General features: G+C 38.0%; 1 protein-coding gene across 4 annotated transcripts in view; it reads right to left on the bottom strand.

Moving 5' to 3' along the window:
- Tmem232 (transmembrane protein 232) overlaps positions 1–15,450 on the bottom strand; it is a 214,701-nt gene extending 199,251 nt beyond the window's left edge. For 2 of the 4 annotated variants that reach the window (XM_028755703.1, XM_028755704.1), the window contains exon 1: positions 4,882–5,000. In XM_028755703.1, coding sequence (XP_028611536.1) covers positions 4,882–5,000 — 119 coding nt within the window. Of the gene's footprint in view, positions 1–4,881; positions 5,001–15,367 lie in introns of those variants that run through there. The other 2 variants (XM_028755705.1, XM_028755706.1) reach the window with 2 other exon arrangements.
- Positions 15,451–16,435: the final 985 nt, after the last annotated feature.

Genomic DNA, 16,435 nt, shown 5'->3' with positions numbered 1-16,435 from the left:
CTTCTTCTTCTTCTTCTTCTTCTTCTTCTTCTTCTTCTTCTTCTTCTTCTTCTTCTTCATCCTCTTCCTCTTCCTCTTCCTCTTCCTCCTCCATTAATTATCACAATTTGAAACAACAGGTAAAAAAAAATTGAACTGAAACAGCAACTTCAAATTATAATTAATATCGCTTCTCCTGGAAATCAGAAAGTACTTACAGGATGACAGAGCTTTGCCCCTTGGTGTGGGCATGACTCATGTGGATGCAGCAGGAATTCTGGGAGAGATTCATATCCTGAACAGGATAAACCAGGAGTCAAGTCAGTGAAATGGAAGACCACAGAAGCTTATTCTGTGAACACAGCAGTCTCCTGAATTGATCTCACTTGATCACAGACCTTGGGCCTGGACTTTTGAGGTCAAACACTAGAAATACCCTCTGATATCCTTGACTTGTGTGCATATCCAGTAGGCTTTAAAGACATCCCATACTCAGCTCTAAAATTATCTAAAATTGTACATAGTCTCTAATTCTGTCTTGATATTGCTTTAGCTTTTAAACTTGTGATGCAGCCTTAATGACCCATAGAGTCTGTTAAGTTTTGAAAATGGAGATCCTCTGGTTCAAACAGTAACTACTAAATGGAATTGCAAGAGAATGTGAGAATAAAGGGTTGTTAATACAGACTGAATTCTGAGCAAAACCCACATAGAAAAAAATTCAGAATACTTCCCTTTCTAAATGTTTGCCCTTGAATTTATAAAGTCTCTCTTCTGAGTTTGGTAACAGTACAGAGGCTCTCAAGGCTGTCTCCATGATGCACACTTTAAAACAACCAAACGTCTTATGTTTAATGTCATCTATCCTCAAATGTAATTACTAATCTCAGATAGATTTAGTTACATAAGTAACAGTTTTTAACTTCATATAGTTAAATAACAAAGGCAAACTTTACTTGAAATGTTTTGCTTCAGAAAGGACCTTCAGCAGAGTAGAGGGAGTGGGGAAAGGAGAGGAAGTGAGGGATAGATTGGATCTAAATAAATTATATACATTTATAAATATTAAATACTTAATTCTAAAAGATAAAACACCCATGCATTTTTAACCTTCTTATATCTCCCATTATTCATTGAAAGGGAAATGTCATAACTGACAGACTCATACACACGTGCTTTTCTGAAACTCTTGACACACATATCCACAGGACCCCAGAAATATATTCATATGCTTAAAATAAAATCATGTGCTTACAGCCAACTGATTTCTCACAAAGATGCTAAGAGCATATACTGAAGGGAAAATCGATTCTTCCATAAAGAGTACTGTGAAAACTGGACAACCATATGCCAGAGATGAAAGTTGGTAGACCACAAACACAACACTAAAGTCAAAATCGATCAAAGACTAAATGCAACACTTTATGAAATACTAGGAGAGCGTATGGAGGAAGCACTGGTAAGGGCAAAGACTTTTTGGATAACATCCCAAATCACAAGCAGCAAAAGCAATAGAGCAGAGAGGTCACAATTTGGCACAGCAAAGAAAAGAATGAAAAGCTGAAAAGGAAGAGGGAAGAAAGGGAGGAGACATTTGCAGGAGAGTCATGTGAGCAGGACTGATGTGTGTGAAGTGTAAGGAACACAGTCAGCAACGGTAAAAGTAGGCAGCAGCCAATACAGTGAAGAGATGGTGTGGGGAGATACTTGTGGTTTTTTTTTAAAGAAAGATAGAAACATAAACAGCCAACAAATTTGGAAAAAAAATCTCAGCATTACTAATAATCAGAGAAGTAGAAATCCCCGCCATAATAATATGCCGCTTTACCTTGGCAAAATGTCTGTGTTGGGTGGACAAAGATCAGTGAAACATGAAGGAAAGTATACTCTTCACTGTGCTAAGAGAAGAACCAAGAATAGACATTACTGAAGATGATGTCAATGTTCTTAAAAAACAACCCAACAATAAGGAGAACTGAACTAAAAATGGAACTATCAGATGACCTCTCAGTTCCTGCAGCCCAAGGAAGACCTGCTGCAGAGTAAATGGGTAAGGAAAACAGAGCGTTGTTCTGTCATAAAAAGGGTGAAATCCAGTCATTTCCAGCAATGGTGGAGCTAGGGACATTATGCCAATTGGAGTAATCTAGACACAGTAACATATTCTAACATATTCTCAGTTATATGTAGAAGCTAACATACTTAGTCTCCTGGAGTTTGAAAGTAGACTAGTGACCATAAAGTCTATAATGAGGGAAAGGAGAGGGGATAGAGAAAGATGAGATCAGTACCAACCAACACACAGAGAGGATCAGTAAATTTTAGTGTTCTATAGAATAGTAAGGTAAGCATAGCTTTAAAAATTATTGTGTTTCTTAGATAACATATTGAAAGGCACAAGAGTTTCCTGCATCATCAAATGTTTAGCATTCAGATTTGAGCATTAAATGGTCTTCTCAAGTATACAATTATCACAATATGTAAGATATATATCAATTAGATTAAAGCAAATTTTAACTATTAAATTCATGTGACTTTTCTATTGAACATGCAGTAATCTGGTGCCACCAGGAACTGTCTGATGAAATCATAAGCTTGCAAGATGTGGAATGACAATGATATCCAAGGAGAAAATGCAGTAAAGCAAGGGGGTTGTTCATTTTCTCTCCAACAAAAGGAGTTTTGCGGTAGAATGGTGAAATTTGGTTCAGTTCGAGTAGAAAGTTCAGCTTAGTAGTTCTAGGGTGTTAGAAAGTGGGGTGAGTCAGAATGTACTGTTTGTCAGTGATGTTTATGAACATCTCTTTCCTGTATGTTTGAATGTATAAGAATCCAGGAAAAGGGCTGTAAGAGGTGAATTTTCTCCCCTAACCCAACTGGTCCAAAGCCCAAAAGTGGGTGTGTTGTTCAGTTGAGCAACCAGTGAGTCATCTGGAAAGAGTAAAGACAAGACGACAATGGAGGCTATAGAGCGTTTCTAGTTGCTTTGTTACAGAGAAATTAATGTCAAGAGCTACATTAGAAACAGATTTCAAATGCAATAAAAATAGTTCAACTGCTATAAAATGCCAAAATCACTGTAATCGATACAGACATCGCCTTTTCAGGTGAAAGACGAAAGACATGTGATCTAGGCCAGCATGTCTTCGTAGGAGGTCCACACGGTCAGTTTTCTTGCTACTTTGTGGGCCAAAGTGTCTGCTCTAGCCACTGTGGTCGCAACTCAATTCCCACTAAAAGGAAACAACAAAGAACGAGAAAACAGAAGACATATTTCTCCTTGTAAACAAACACAAAATTAAACTATAAAAAAAATCTGCTAAAACTGCACTTAAAGGGATCACAACCAAGGTCACATTAACAGCAAGAGGATCTGGGAAATGCATGCTATATTGCTTCACTATGTATCCTAGTAAAAATTCTGTTTATGTGAACAAATGAGAAAAGGGATCTAGGAGAGGAATAATTTTGCCACAACAACCACTGAATATCACAGGTTGAGTAGGAGGAGACAATATCAATTGTCATTAACTAGAGTAATCAGTTCTCAGATTATTATTTTTGTTACATAAAGCTAAATTTCAACTGTATCCCTTTTAAAGCAGATGCTAGACCATGGAGGAAAGTCATATACTCCATTACCCTATCACATTTCTGTGGTCTTGACAATGTCTATTCAGTAAGAGAGTAAAACAGGACCTGATGTGTTGCTTCTACAACTAAGACGCTTAATGATTTTCTAAATGTGTTGGGGACAGGATAGGGTGAGCCATGAATTTGTGATCGAATCAAACTACAGAGACTACCTCCAATCTTAAGAAAAGTTAAAAACAGCTGTTTCGAATTGTAGCAGATAAATAGAATTTGTATTCAGCACTTATTTGAGCCGTAAAAGCTACCTGAAGTTAACTTCTGGTAACCAATAAATGAAACATGCTATGAGCCACATAATCACAAATTACAAATATCCAGTCTCATGGTGAATACCTTTAAATATGGCAAAATAAAACATGTTTTTCTTACAAATATTTCCAATCTATTCCACCATGGTATGCCCCTCATCTATTTGGCCACTCCTGTATTAAGCACTAGAAAAATTGCAATTTTAGATGCAATCAGGCCAGCTATGAACACCTTCTTATGAACTATTTTTCCTCTGCTGGTTGGGTTTCTAAGAGTAAAAGAATCAGACAGTCTACAGTAGTCAGGCCTGCTCTTCTCATTTCTAGTGTCTTTGACTGTTCAGACACACCAATCACTTTTTCTCAGTTATCTGACCTATTGGTAGAATATTGGATATATTACAGGCATTTTTAGAACTTCCAATAAAACTTCATTCTTAGATGCTATGTTATGAATTGTATTTTTATCATTGTGGTTTATTGATAACTTTTCCTGCTTCCCCTCATTTTTATGATGTATGATGTTAGAACAAAAACAGAACCACAACAACTAAAAAAATTAAGCAAACACAGGAAAGATATATGTCTTGTGATTACAAAGTCTTTGCAATAGCTCTGCTAAGCTGCACTTGCATTCACTTTAGAAAATTTATCCCAATAATTTCAAAATGGGGAAACATTATATTATGTCTAAATTTAAAATCCATTATTAAAGCTAAATTTAAATGGCCATTATTAAAAATTTTTGCTCATGCATTTCATGAATCCAGAAGCAATTTAAATTGTACAGAAAACATTTATTTCAAGTAAAATATAATTTACAACTTTTTGTAATAAATGGTAATATAATAAACTAATTAAAATATTAACTTTTGTATTTTCATCTCCAGTTATAAAACTGCAGTTGGATTTTTTTTACAATTCCACAGTTTTTTAAACTTTTAAGATCATCTATAGTGAATCAGAACACCCACGAAGAGGCAGAAAATCACAGACTTACTTTGGTTTTTGACTCTTCCTTCTGTTTGCACTTTCAAAATTAGATTTCAGGAGTTCTTCATGATAAGTGGAAGATATTACTCCAAACTTATTGACCACAGGTGGCTTATAAACTGGCATAGTTACAGATCAAAAACCTAAAGGGAAATTGTAATTCTTCTCAGAACACCAACACAATACAAAATACTAAACCATGTGCAAAACGTATGAAATGTCTCAAGAAGAAAATCAGGCTTTCTGGAGAATAATTTAAACTAGCTTGCGGGAATCAAACCTAACACTGGGCCCAACCCATGTGTTTCCCATTCTGTCACGGTAAAGCTTATCTGATCACGTTACTTGGAGTCTTTATTATAACTTGCTTTATTAGCAAAACCACTCTGCGGTGGTTTGAGTAAAAAAAGCCCCCATAGGCCCATAGGGAGTGGCACCATTAGGAGGCGTGGCCTTGTTGAAGTAGGTGTGGCTTTGTAGGAGGAAGTGTGTCACTAGGGGGCAGGATTTGAGGCCGGGAAAGCTCGAACCTGCCCCAGCCTTCCTGTTGCCTGCAGATCTAGAACTCTTAGCTCTTTCTCCAGTACCATGTCTGCCTGCTCGCTGCCATGCTTCCCTCCATTATAATAATGGACTAAATCTCTGAAACTGTAAGCCCATCCCAATTAAATGTTTTCCTTTAAGAGTTGCCTTAGTCATAGTGTCTCTTCACAGCAATGAAACTCTGACTTAGACACACTGCAAGAACAGAGCAGCTGGCTAGGACAATGAGTTACACAACGCGGCCAGTAGGTTTGCATCACTACTCTGTGACTGATTCTTCATGATGAGAAGAGAGTGGCTCCATCCCGAGTGCCTCTGAGGAGGGAGGGGCGTGAAATGTCAGTTGTTCAGAATGGAGGCTGACATACAGGCTTTCACTAAGTGCTGGTGACCATTATGCTTACTGGGTCTCTTTTAGCCAAATTTATTAATATCTTTTTGCATTTCTTGTCTTTTGACCATGTGGGTTCTGCTTTCTCAGCTGTCGCTAGTATCTATCCTTTATTTCCTTTTGAAAAATATCTGAGCACGTTTTTATGAGTATATAAACAAAACCAGGGCATGTCATGCATGTCTAGTAGGACATTTAGTGCAAAATTTACTAAAGAAATAGATAGATCGTGTTTATACTGGATTGTTATCTTTTATTCCTAAGAGAGCTAAATTCAAAAGCTAACCCTTTGTTTCATCTAATAGTTTAACAATACATAAAATACACTCAAATGCAGTAACTGAAAGAATTGTTTCTGAAACCATGGACAATTAATTATAAAACAGAAGAATGTTCTCAGGGTCTAGCAAGGAGAGAGTAGACAGAAACCACTCTCAGGACTGTACTGGGAGAAAGTTACAAAAGGAGGGACCATAGGAAAGCGGGGTTTAATTTAAAAATGTGTCGTTTGTTGAGGAATGCAATCAGCTTTAGTCTGCCTCATAAGGGCAGAGCTCAGAGACTAGAGCTCACCTATTCCCACCCTCCAGTGCCATCCTCCCTCTGCCTGTGGTTCTGGTTAGCAGAGCCAAATTAGAGCGGAGCACAACACAGAACTGAGGCGAATGGGAAGCGGTGCTGGGGGTGATGGGACAGTATCTGGCACAAAATGCCTCATGAACGTAAAAGTGTGGTCTTCATTACTGTCGCTGTACGGCAGTGAGGCTCGCTTCCTATCATCCACACCGATCAGAATGCTGAAGCAAAACCTTAAGTCAGCAGACTTATGGTGCCTTTTGAGAGTGATATCATTCTGGATGAGTTTCAACTTAGTGTAGAACGCAAGCCACTCCAAGCAGAATTATGTGTTAAGCGTATGTTTTATTTAACAGCTGCAGAAAAAAAAAAATGGAACATTTCTACCTCAAAAGACAACCAGAAAAAAAAAAAAACTTCAAACTCTTATGAACAAGAATATGATTTTCACAAACGACCTAGGGGCAGACATAAGCAGATGAGATAGTCTGATCAAATCTACTAAATGGTGCAATGTTGTAATTAACATGGTATAAAATTATTGATACATGGTATGTCTAAGTAATCTATGTAATGATATCTTCAGAAGAAGGCATAAACCCCAGGAAGCTCTAAGAGCTGGCGTGTTCACAGAATGTTGTATATACCAAAACCACAGCTGAGACATGCAAGTTAGAATCTGACATAACTAGCTTAATTACTTTAAACCAGTGGCTTTCGACCTTCCTGATGCTGTCACCCTTTAAAAGAGTTCCTTGTGTTATAGTGACCCTCAAGCATAAAATTATTTCATTGCTACTCCATTGTAGTTTTGCTTGCTGTTATGAATCCTAATGTAAATATCCTGTTTTCCGGTGGTCTTAGGCGACCCCTGTGAAGGAGTTTTTTGATCCGGTGGGGGTCACAACCCACATGTTGAGAACCCTCTGGTTTAAAGGCATCTCAAGACCAGAAAAGGTCGAGGGGCGAGGGAGGGGTATTGGGGGGAATGCTGTTTGAAGACTGGGGTCTTTGTGCTGCTGTTTAGGCTTGTTGACCAGCACTTTCCACTGGGTTTTGATAGTTTATGTTTTTAAGCTTTCAGAAGCTGGTGCCTAATTGTTTAGAGCAGAAAACTAAGCACTAGGTCCCTCACATCTCTAGCCATCCTGTCAGATACCCCTCAGCCTCTTGGTGAGAGAGCTACTTCGCCACAGTGAACAGTCTTGCCCAGGTGCAGGAGAAAGATCTGCAGACCGTGCCTCTCCATTTCTGATTGTCCTTGGTAACACTGGAAACAGGATACAGCTAGCACCAGTTTATAAACTGGGTAAGCAGGGTCAGTCTTGTTCTAAAACATTTTTTAATCAAATTCTCAGTAAAGCTACAAATTTGAAGGCATTGGTAGAGGAATTACTAGTGTTTCTGTTGACACTGCATTTTCAATACTGGGACACTGTTCCATTGTGTGGTATTTTGATATTAGTTTTTTATAAGTGTTTTAGCTAAGACACATTTTAACACTTTCAATGATTTTAATGTTCATAGTTCCTTTCTCATTTTAGCATAACTAGCAATGCAAAATTCAACTTTAATTTTGATAAATTTGTTCTAACTTACTCATGACAAATAAGCCTCACCAGATTATTTTTGTCAAGAAAAGATAAAGTGTTTATGGCCATGGCAGCTGTTGTAAATCAAACAATGCCAGCATGTTTTTTCAAAGACGTGAAACCAAAAGATTTTTTTCCTTCTCAATCATTTTTAGTTTTAATAGGGTAGGGCCTTTTGTAGCCCAGGCTGGACTTTAAATTCAATATGTAAGTTGAGGATAACCTTGAACTTCTGGTCCTACTTTTTCCACCTCCCCAGTGCTAGGATTACAGCATTGTGTCACTAGCCTGGTATCTCTGACACTGGGGTTGAAACCCAGTGTTTTGTTCACATAGACAACACACTACCACCTTCTCTCCTAGGCGACACGCTACTGCTTTCTCTCTTAGACAGGCAAATCATATCAAGTTTGATATTCTTAAACTTCTGAAACAAAAGTATGTCCTTTCTGACTACATGCTATGTAAGGAAGAAGTAAACATTACTCCTTAAGTGCCACCTCAATTTTAAAAACAAGATCAACACTAAAAAAGTTTTGAAAGAAAGCACTAAGTTAAAAAGCCAACAGAAGGAGCCTTGCTCTACTTTGTTCCTAAGATTAAAAATGCATTCCGTTCTGAAAGCAGCAGCTGAGGTCTAACTACATCATAGCTGTTTTCTTGTAAGTTGTTGATCCTGCAGTACAAACATTAGGTCGGAAGACACTTTCCAATAATACCATATTTCAGTGTGTTTGCCATCGGTTTACAGTGTGGGAACATAGTCGTGGAGCAAATAAATGCAGTAAACGCTTTCATTGCAACTTGATAAATGTACATATTGCTAACACTGTCAATTGTGATTCTACATTATAGTTTTAACCTAACAGCTAGTTAGAGGTAGAATTATTGGGGCCTGTGAGATGGCTCAGAGGGTAGGGGTGCTTGCTGGCTGCCAAGCCAGGGGACCTGAGGATCCAACTCACATCCTATATGGTACAAAGAGAGACTCAATCCTTGGAAGTTTTCCTTTGACCTCCGTATGCATGCAATAACACACACACAGACACAGACACACACACACACATACACACACACACACACACACACACACACACACACACACACACACACGGTCTCCACTCTAGAGATTGTAAAACCTGAGAGAATGGAGCCGATAAATGAGGCGGTCTAAAGTCTCATGCAACAGCCAGCTTTATTCACAGCATCAGACTATTTGTGTTCTGGGGGTTAAGAGGAGTCATCTGCATTGCACGTATATCTAAGTGTACAATCAAAAGGACAAGCTGCATGTGGCAAAACATGGTTTTTCATAGAGGCACATAAACACATAACAAGAGCCAGTTGAAATGATAATCTGAATATGCTCATTCCTGTCTGTTACACCTAGGATGGGCAAAAAAGCACATTCCAAGAACAATCCCTTGGTTTTGAAGAAACTGAGGTCACGAGACTCTCCCTATCTTGTTTCCTTGGAGTTCTCTCACAAGCACTCAGATTCCTCATTGCACACTTCAGATTTCTCCTTGCACTCTTCATTCTTAGATCATGTTCCAACAACATACAGATAAAACAAATGTATTTAAACAAAATTCAAAATGACAAAAAGAAATTTTGTATACAAGTAAAGTTAGCAGTGAACCATCTAAAACTGAGAGAGACTGCCTTTCTTTTCAGAGATGTTAAACTTAAGCTTGTGTAAGACAGCAACAGTGGTAAGTCCTCGTCTTAGAATGAGACAAGCAAAGAACTCAACAAACATGTCTTTAAAAATGAAAGCTGGTGACTTTGGTCCTACAATTTGGTTGATCTGACCTTGGCTGACCATGTGGATGAGCTGTGAAATGCATGCATGCCTTACTGAAAGTGCCAACCAGATGAGGTTGTGTGGCTCATCAGCCATTTCTCCTCCCAACTTTATTGAACTATAATTGACAAACCTATATGTACTCATTAAATATATTTGCAATGCTTTAGATATGCAAATGTTGTGAAAAGATGGCCATGGTTAACCAAAGTACATATCCCCTCACAGCAGATTGTTTATCTGTGTGGTAGGTGTATTTAAGACTTTTCTTAGCTACTTTCACATATACATTGTTAACTCTGGTATCTGCAGAACTCAACCTTCCTGTCTGAGCTGCATGCCTTTGGTTAATAGTTCTGTGTATACCCAGATTGTTTTGAGACTGAACCTTGAAAAGCTGTCTCCCTGGGAAAGTACCCATTTGGTGCTAGGTGGGAGCCTGCAGCTAAACAAACCTCGACCCTAAGACGCTCCTGGCAAACTTGGAGTTCTTAATTTTAATTATGGCTAACAATGGTCAAAAGGGACTGAGATCTGTGTGGGTTGTCTGCTCTCGGGCAGCAAGGGCAAGATAACTTTGGTAGTTGGACTCTTTCCAAGTCCAAATTAATTTTAGGTAATGATAGTATGGGTAGAAGATACAGAGTTCACAATAGCAGGTATATTGACTCTAGAGAACATAGTATTCATAGAAGAGAACAAGCAGGTTCTGGTTGCTGTGAGCCACAAGACCTTCCAAGGTATTGTAGCTGCTGTGGAAGGGGCAAAGATTGGTCTAAGGACTGCAGGTTCAAGAGAAACATACAAGGGAACCTCTTGCCATTGGGAGACAAACCAAGGAGCTTGTCAGTTTGAGGCCCTGAAGCAAACAATATGAGCCATCTTCCGTTGGTCAGCCAGGTTATACCAAGAGGGCAAGAAAATGAAAACTGAGCATTTTTGATCTTATACATGCTACAGAAGGAAGTGCAGCTTTGGAGCTGGCTACAGATACCCTTCTTACATTATCCCCAAAAGTTAAATGTTATAAGTTAACCTCTGGTGTGTATGGTCTCTTACCTTTGGGGACACTGGGAATAATCTTGGGAAGAAGTGGATTCACTTCTCAAGGATTTATTGTGCTTCTAGGTATAGTAGATGAGGATCGCAAGGAAGAAATAAAAATTATGGCATGTATAAAAAGGAGATGCAAACTGGTATGGGGATTAGTATTGCTCAGCTGTTGTTTTCTTACATCAAGGACAAGGCCACTCCAGTAGAAAGGACAGAAGCTTTTGGGAGTACTGGAAAATATGGTTTTTGGCAAACAGTGGCAAACAGAGATCGAATTAATGGTACTAAAAATGGTGTTGACAAAGAAGGTTTGGTGGATACAGGAGCTGATGTTAGTATACTTTCCAAAAACCACTGAATCCAGATTGGCTACTTCAGAAGGTTTACACACAACTTATAGGAATTGGTAAATTATCACAAATAAGACAAAAGTGATTGATGTGGGACCATAAGTACTGGCAAACAGGGAAATTGGAATGTTATGTGGCTGATGTACACATAAATGTATGGGGAAGGGATCCTTTACAGCAATGTGGAACTCAAATTGATATTCTTGTGATTCCAGAGACAGCAAATGAGAAAATTAGGGGTGATATCGTAGATGCTCCTGGGGAAGGTATTGATATGGGTGATCAAGAAAAACCACAAGCTGTGCCCATTATCCAAAGTCAGAACATCACAGAGATTGAGTTTCCAAACTTATAAAAGGGGCCACTGCTGACATACCAACAGCCTTGCCCCTAAATGTTTATCAAAAATACCTGTATGGCAAGAGCAGTGGCCCATAACAAAAGAAAAATTGAAGGTACTTGAACAACAGGTACAAGAGCAGCTGGATGCTCAACATAGAGAAGAGTCTACCAGCCCATGGAATTCTCCTGTTTGTTGCAAAAAAAGAAATCAGGAAAATGGAGGATGATAATGGACTAAGAGCAGTTAAAACGTAATTCAATGGCATCATGTACAGCCTGGACTTCCTTTGCCATCTTTGTTACCAAGATTATGGCCTATAATAATAACTAATTTGAAAGATTGCTTTTTCACAATACCCTTGTAGTAGGATCAGGAAAGGCTTGCTTTCTCAATATGTACTTTGAATAATAGTTATCCACTAAAGAGATACCACTGGAAGGTGCTTCCACAGAGAATGTTAAATAGTCCAACTTTATGGTGTTTTGTACAACAACCATTAGAAATAACTCAAAAGCAATTCCCTCAATCATTTATCTTTGTATGGATGACATTCTGTTGGCTGATTCTGAAAAAGACATTTTAGAGAGTATGTTTAAAGTAACACAAAGAATTCTGCTTTGCAGAAATCCCTATAGGTTGAGAGACCATCTATATACAGATCCCCATGACTCCCACCAAATGTGCTTTCCTTATGTGCCTCAAGAATATTTACAGTTTTAGTTATACATATATACAAATGTGCAATGGTTTCACCAAATTTATACATATACTTGAAGCCTCAAAAAAAATTCTGCTTTGCTGGGGAGTTACAGATTGCTCCAGAAAAAAAATACAAAGAGAGAATTCACTTAGTTTGAGGGTTATAAAATCAGTCAACAAAAATGTCAATCACAAAAGGTACACTTCCATGGGGACCAATTGCAAACTCTTAATGATTTTCAAAAATTAGTGGGAGATATTTACTGGCTGAGGTCTATAACTGGAATAAGTACATATGAGTTGAATAATTTGTTTCAAACATTACAAGGGGATTCAAATTTAAACAGTCCAAGATGGCTAACAGCTGAAACAGAGAAATAATTAATTCTTATAGAACAAAGACTACAAGATGCTTATGTGGATTGAATTGATCCTAAACTTGCTTGCATTTTGGTCATTTTGCCTTCAATTCATTCTCCTACTGGACTCATTATGCAAAGAGAAGATAGTTTTATGGAATGGATTTTCTTCGCTTGTAAACTAAGTAAAAATTGAGACATATACAGAAAAGATTTCTGAATTAATTATAAAAGGTAAAATAACATTATATCAATTATCACAAACCGATCTGGCCAAAATTGTAATACCTCTTACAAATTCTGAGATTATGTCATTATAGGTGATCAATGAAGATTGTCAAAGAGCTTGTAGTTATTACTTGGGTGAAGTCAATAAAAATTCAAAAAGCAAATGTACACAGTTTATAAAAAGAACTAATTGGATTCTCCCATGCATTGTAAAGATAACACCAATTCCAGAGGCACCAACATTCTATATGGAGCAAACAAGATGGGGGGGATAGGTTATAAATCAGATAAAATAAGGGAAGTGATCAAAAGTCCATATACATCAGTTCAAAAATCAGAATTGTATGCAATCCTTGTGGTATTGTCTTGAATCTCTTAATATAATTATTGATTCTTTATATGCATAAAGAGTTATTTTTCATATAGAGACTGCTGAATTTGTACCTGATAACAAAGAATTAACTTTTTTATTTATACAATTCCCATAAGCTACCAAAAGTATAAATTATCCATTATTTATTACTTATATTTGTCTTCATACAGGTTTGCCCAGTCCATTAGCCCAAAGGAAATGAGGAAATTGACCAATTGCTCATAGGAAATGTGTTAGAAGCCTCAAATTTTCATGAGAAACATCATGTTCATGAAAACATTTTTCCATCACTTGGCAACAAGCCAAAGAAATAATTTTAACTGTCCTACATGTCCTCTATACAACTAAACTTTGTTCCTTAATGATAGTAGTAACCTTAGGAGCACCAAAAGAAATGACATCTGGCAGAAGGATATTTTCCATTTTTCAGAATGTGGAAAGCAAAGGTCTATACACTGTACCATTGACATGTACTCAGGGTTTCAACTGCTTTTAGTTCCCAAAAGGCTGACTGTGTGATTACACATTTATTGGAAATAATGGTAATTATGGGGATACCTGCACAAATTAAAACTAACAGTACTCTTGCATATATATATCCAATAAGATGAAGCAATTCTTTGCATATTACAATATAAAGCATGTTACTGGTATACCGCACAACCCCACAGGACAAGCAGCTATAGGAAAAGCCAATCGTATCTTAAAAGAGATGCTTATTAAACAAAAGGGGATAGTAAAAACCCACAGGAATCGTCTAAATAATATGTTGTTAACTCTCAAGTTTCTTAATGTTGTTGAAAAAGGAACAACAGCCGCTGAGAGACACTGGGTTATCATAAAACTGAGGACTAAGCTAACCAATATACTATAAGGCTTTGTTGACATTAGAATGGAAACCTGCAATAGTTTTAAGATTTGGTTATGTTTAAGTATCTACTGAGAATGAAAAAATAAGGTTACTGGGGGCTGGAGAGATGGCTTGGTGGTTAAGAGCACTGACTGCTCTTCCAGAATTTCTGAGTTCTGTTCCTAGCAACCATATGGTGGCTCACAACCATCTGTAATGGAATCTGATGTCCTCTTCTGGTGTATCTGAAGACAGCCACAGTGTATTCACATACATAAAGTAAATAAATCTTTTTTTTAAATATGGTTACCAACAAAACTTATAAAGATTAGATCCAACCAGGGATCCAATCACTCTTATCAGCTGAGACATGAATGTCTTCAAAAAGCAAATAGCCCAGGTGATTCACATTTGCAGACTGTCTCAGTTACTGATTTCTCCAAAATATGAATGAAAATTGACTTCAAAAGGGCTAGCCCAAATCATTAATCACACAGAAACTTGGGAAACAATACATAAAATGAACAGACAACACAGAGACTACATGAATAACACAGAGGTTGGACAGACAATGCTGAGACTGGATAATGAAGAAACTGGACAATAAATGCTATAGCTAGCTTTTTTTTAACTAACCATTTTACCCCTCAGTCCCTAAACAGGGATTCTTCATCCCAGTTCAGCAGGAAATAATTATTTAAGACTGCTGTCCTAATCGCTTAAATTGGGGTGGATGGTTTTGGTTGTTTGATGTGTTATGGTTGCTATCATCTAAGATTGTAAGTTGTACTTATGTGCTGTATATTGATAGAAACTTAAGGTTGTTTTGCTTAATTATTATATAGTGACAGAAGTTTAAGGAGTCTTTTGCTTAATTATTATATAGTGAGAAAAATTTAAGTTTGTTTTGCTTAAATATTTTATAGTGATATAAGCTTAAGGTTGTTTTTGTTAGACTATTGTTTGACTATATTGTACATAAACTGTTTACAGTGTGATATAAAGTTCTAGTTTTATGATTATCATTTTTCTTATTGTGTGCAAATTGATAGATAAAAGGACAATTTTTTAAACAAAAGGGGGATATGAAGTGGAAATTTCTGGTTTCTTTGGAGACTCAGTTGTGTCATGTGATGTTTTTCTGGAAACTGTCTTATGAGAGATGTTTTACTGAGAACAGACAGGTGTGTTTCTCTGGAAGCAGCCTGGAAAAGGTACATGTGATGTTTTCCTAGAGTGGACACTTGAAAGAGCATGTGATGTTCGGAAAGTGTATAAATATAGCCCAAGAGACAGTGGGCAATAATGTGTGGTATCGGTATGGCTTACCATGTTTTGCTGGTCATCGCTGGGCTTTGCTGACGTTAGTCTTCGCTGACTATGCTGTATGGTATTGGCTCACCTTGACATTTGTTGCTGGTCATTGCTTGTCATGACCTCATAGAGAGAAGCACACTAAAGAACTTCTGGTAGTGTTCCGGCAGCTCCTGGAGCAACCTGCCATTGTTGATTTGTGAATGGTGTTTTAGAGTGGATCAAGCTGCCTCTGCTGATTCATGTGAACTGAACTGCTGAAATCCTCACAACGCAGACTGGATGTGCTCCAAATAACTATTTCTAAACAGGTCCATACCCTATTAACCTATTTCCTATTAATCTATTTCCCTATTAACCTATTTCCACTACCTCTGGTGGGTGGTGGGCTAGAAGAGTGGTTAAAGCAATTAAGAACCCTTATTTAAAAGTAGGTTTTGATTTAACAAGCAGATAGGCCCAAGCAAGACTGTTTCAATCCCACTTAGTAGGGAGAACAAAATAATCACAGGAGGCATAGGGAGGGAGGGGCCTAGGTAGTAGAGGAGACAGGGAGGGAAAAAGAGGAACAGGATCAGGTATGGGGGGAGGGACAGGAAAGAAGCCCAGAGGGCCAGGAGAATGAATGGAAATATGCAGCCTCTTAGGTGTGGGAGATGGGGGGACCGTCTAGAAAGTGCCAGAGACCCAGGAGGTGAGAGACTTTCAGGACTCAATGGAGGTGATCTTAGCAGAAATGCCCAACTGTAGGGTGCAAGAACTCAAAGACTCCACCTCCAGTAGAGATACCAGGGCTTCAAGTGGAGGGACAGGATTACTAAACCACAGTCAAAAATTCTGACTCAGAATTGTTCCTGTCTAAAAGATTTACAGGAACAAAAATGAAAAAGAGACTGAAGGAAAGGCAATCCAATGACTGGCCCAACTTGGGATCCATCTCATGAGGAGGTACCAAGCTCTGACAGTTACTGATGCTATAACGTGCTTACAGACAGGAGCCTAGCATGGCTATCCCCTGAGAGGCCCTATCAGCAGCTGACTGAGTCAGATGCAGATACTTACACACAAGCACTAGACTGAAGT

The sequence above is a fragment of the Grammomys surdaster genome, unplaced genomic scaffold (assembly GCF_004785775.1).
Source record: "Grammomys surdaster isolate TR1022 unplaced genomic scaffold, NIH_TR_1.0 126076, whole genome shotgun sequence".
Classification (NCBI taxonomy): Eukaryota; Metazoa; Chordata; class Mammalia; order Rodentia; family Muridae; genus Grammomys; species Grammomys surdaster.
This window is presented reverse-complemented; position numbering and strand designations above follow the sequence as displayed.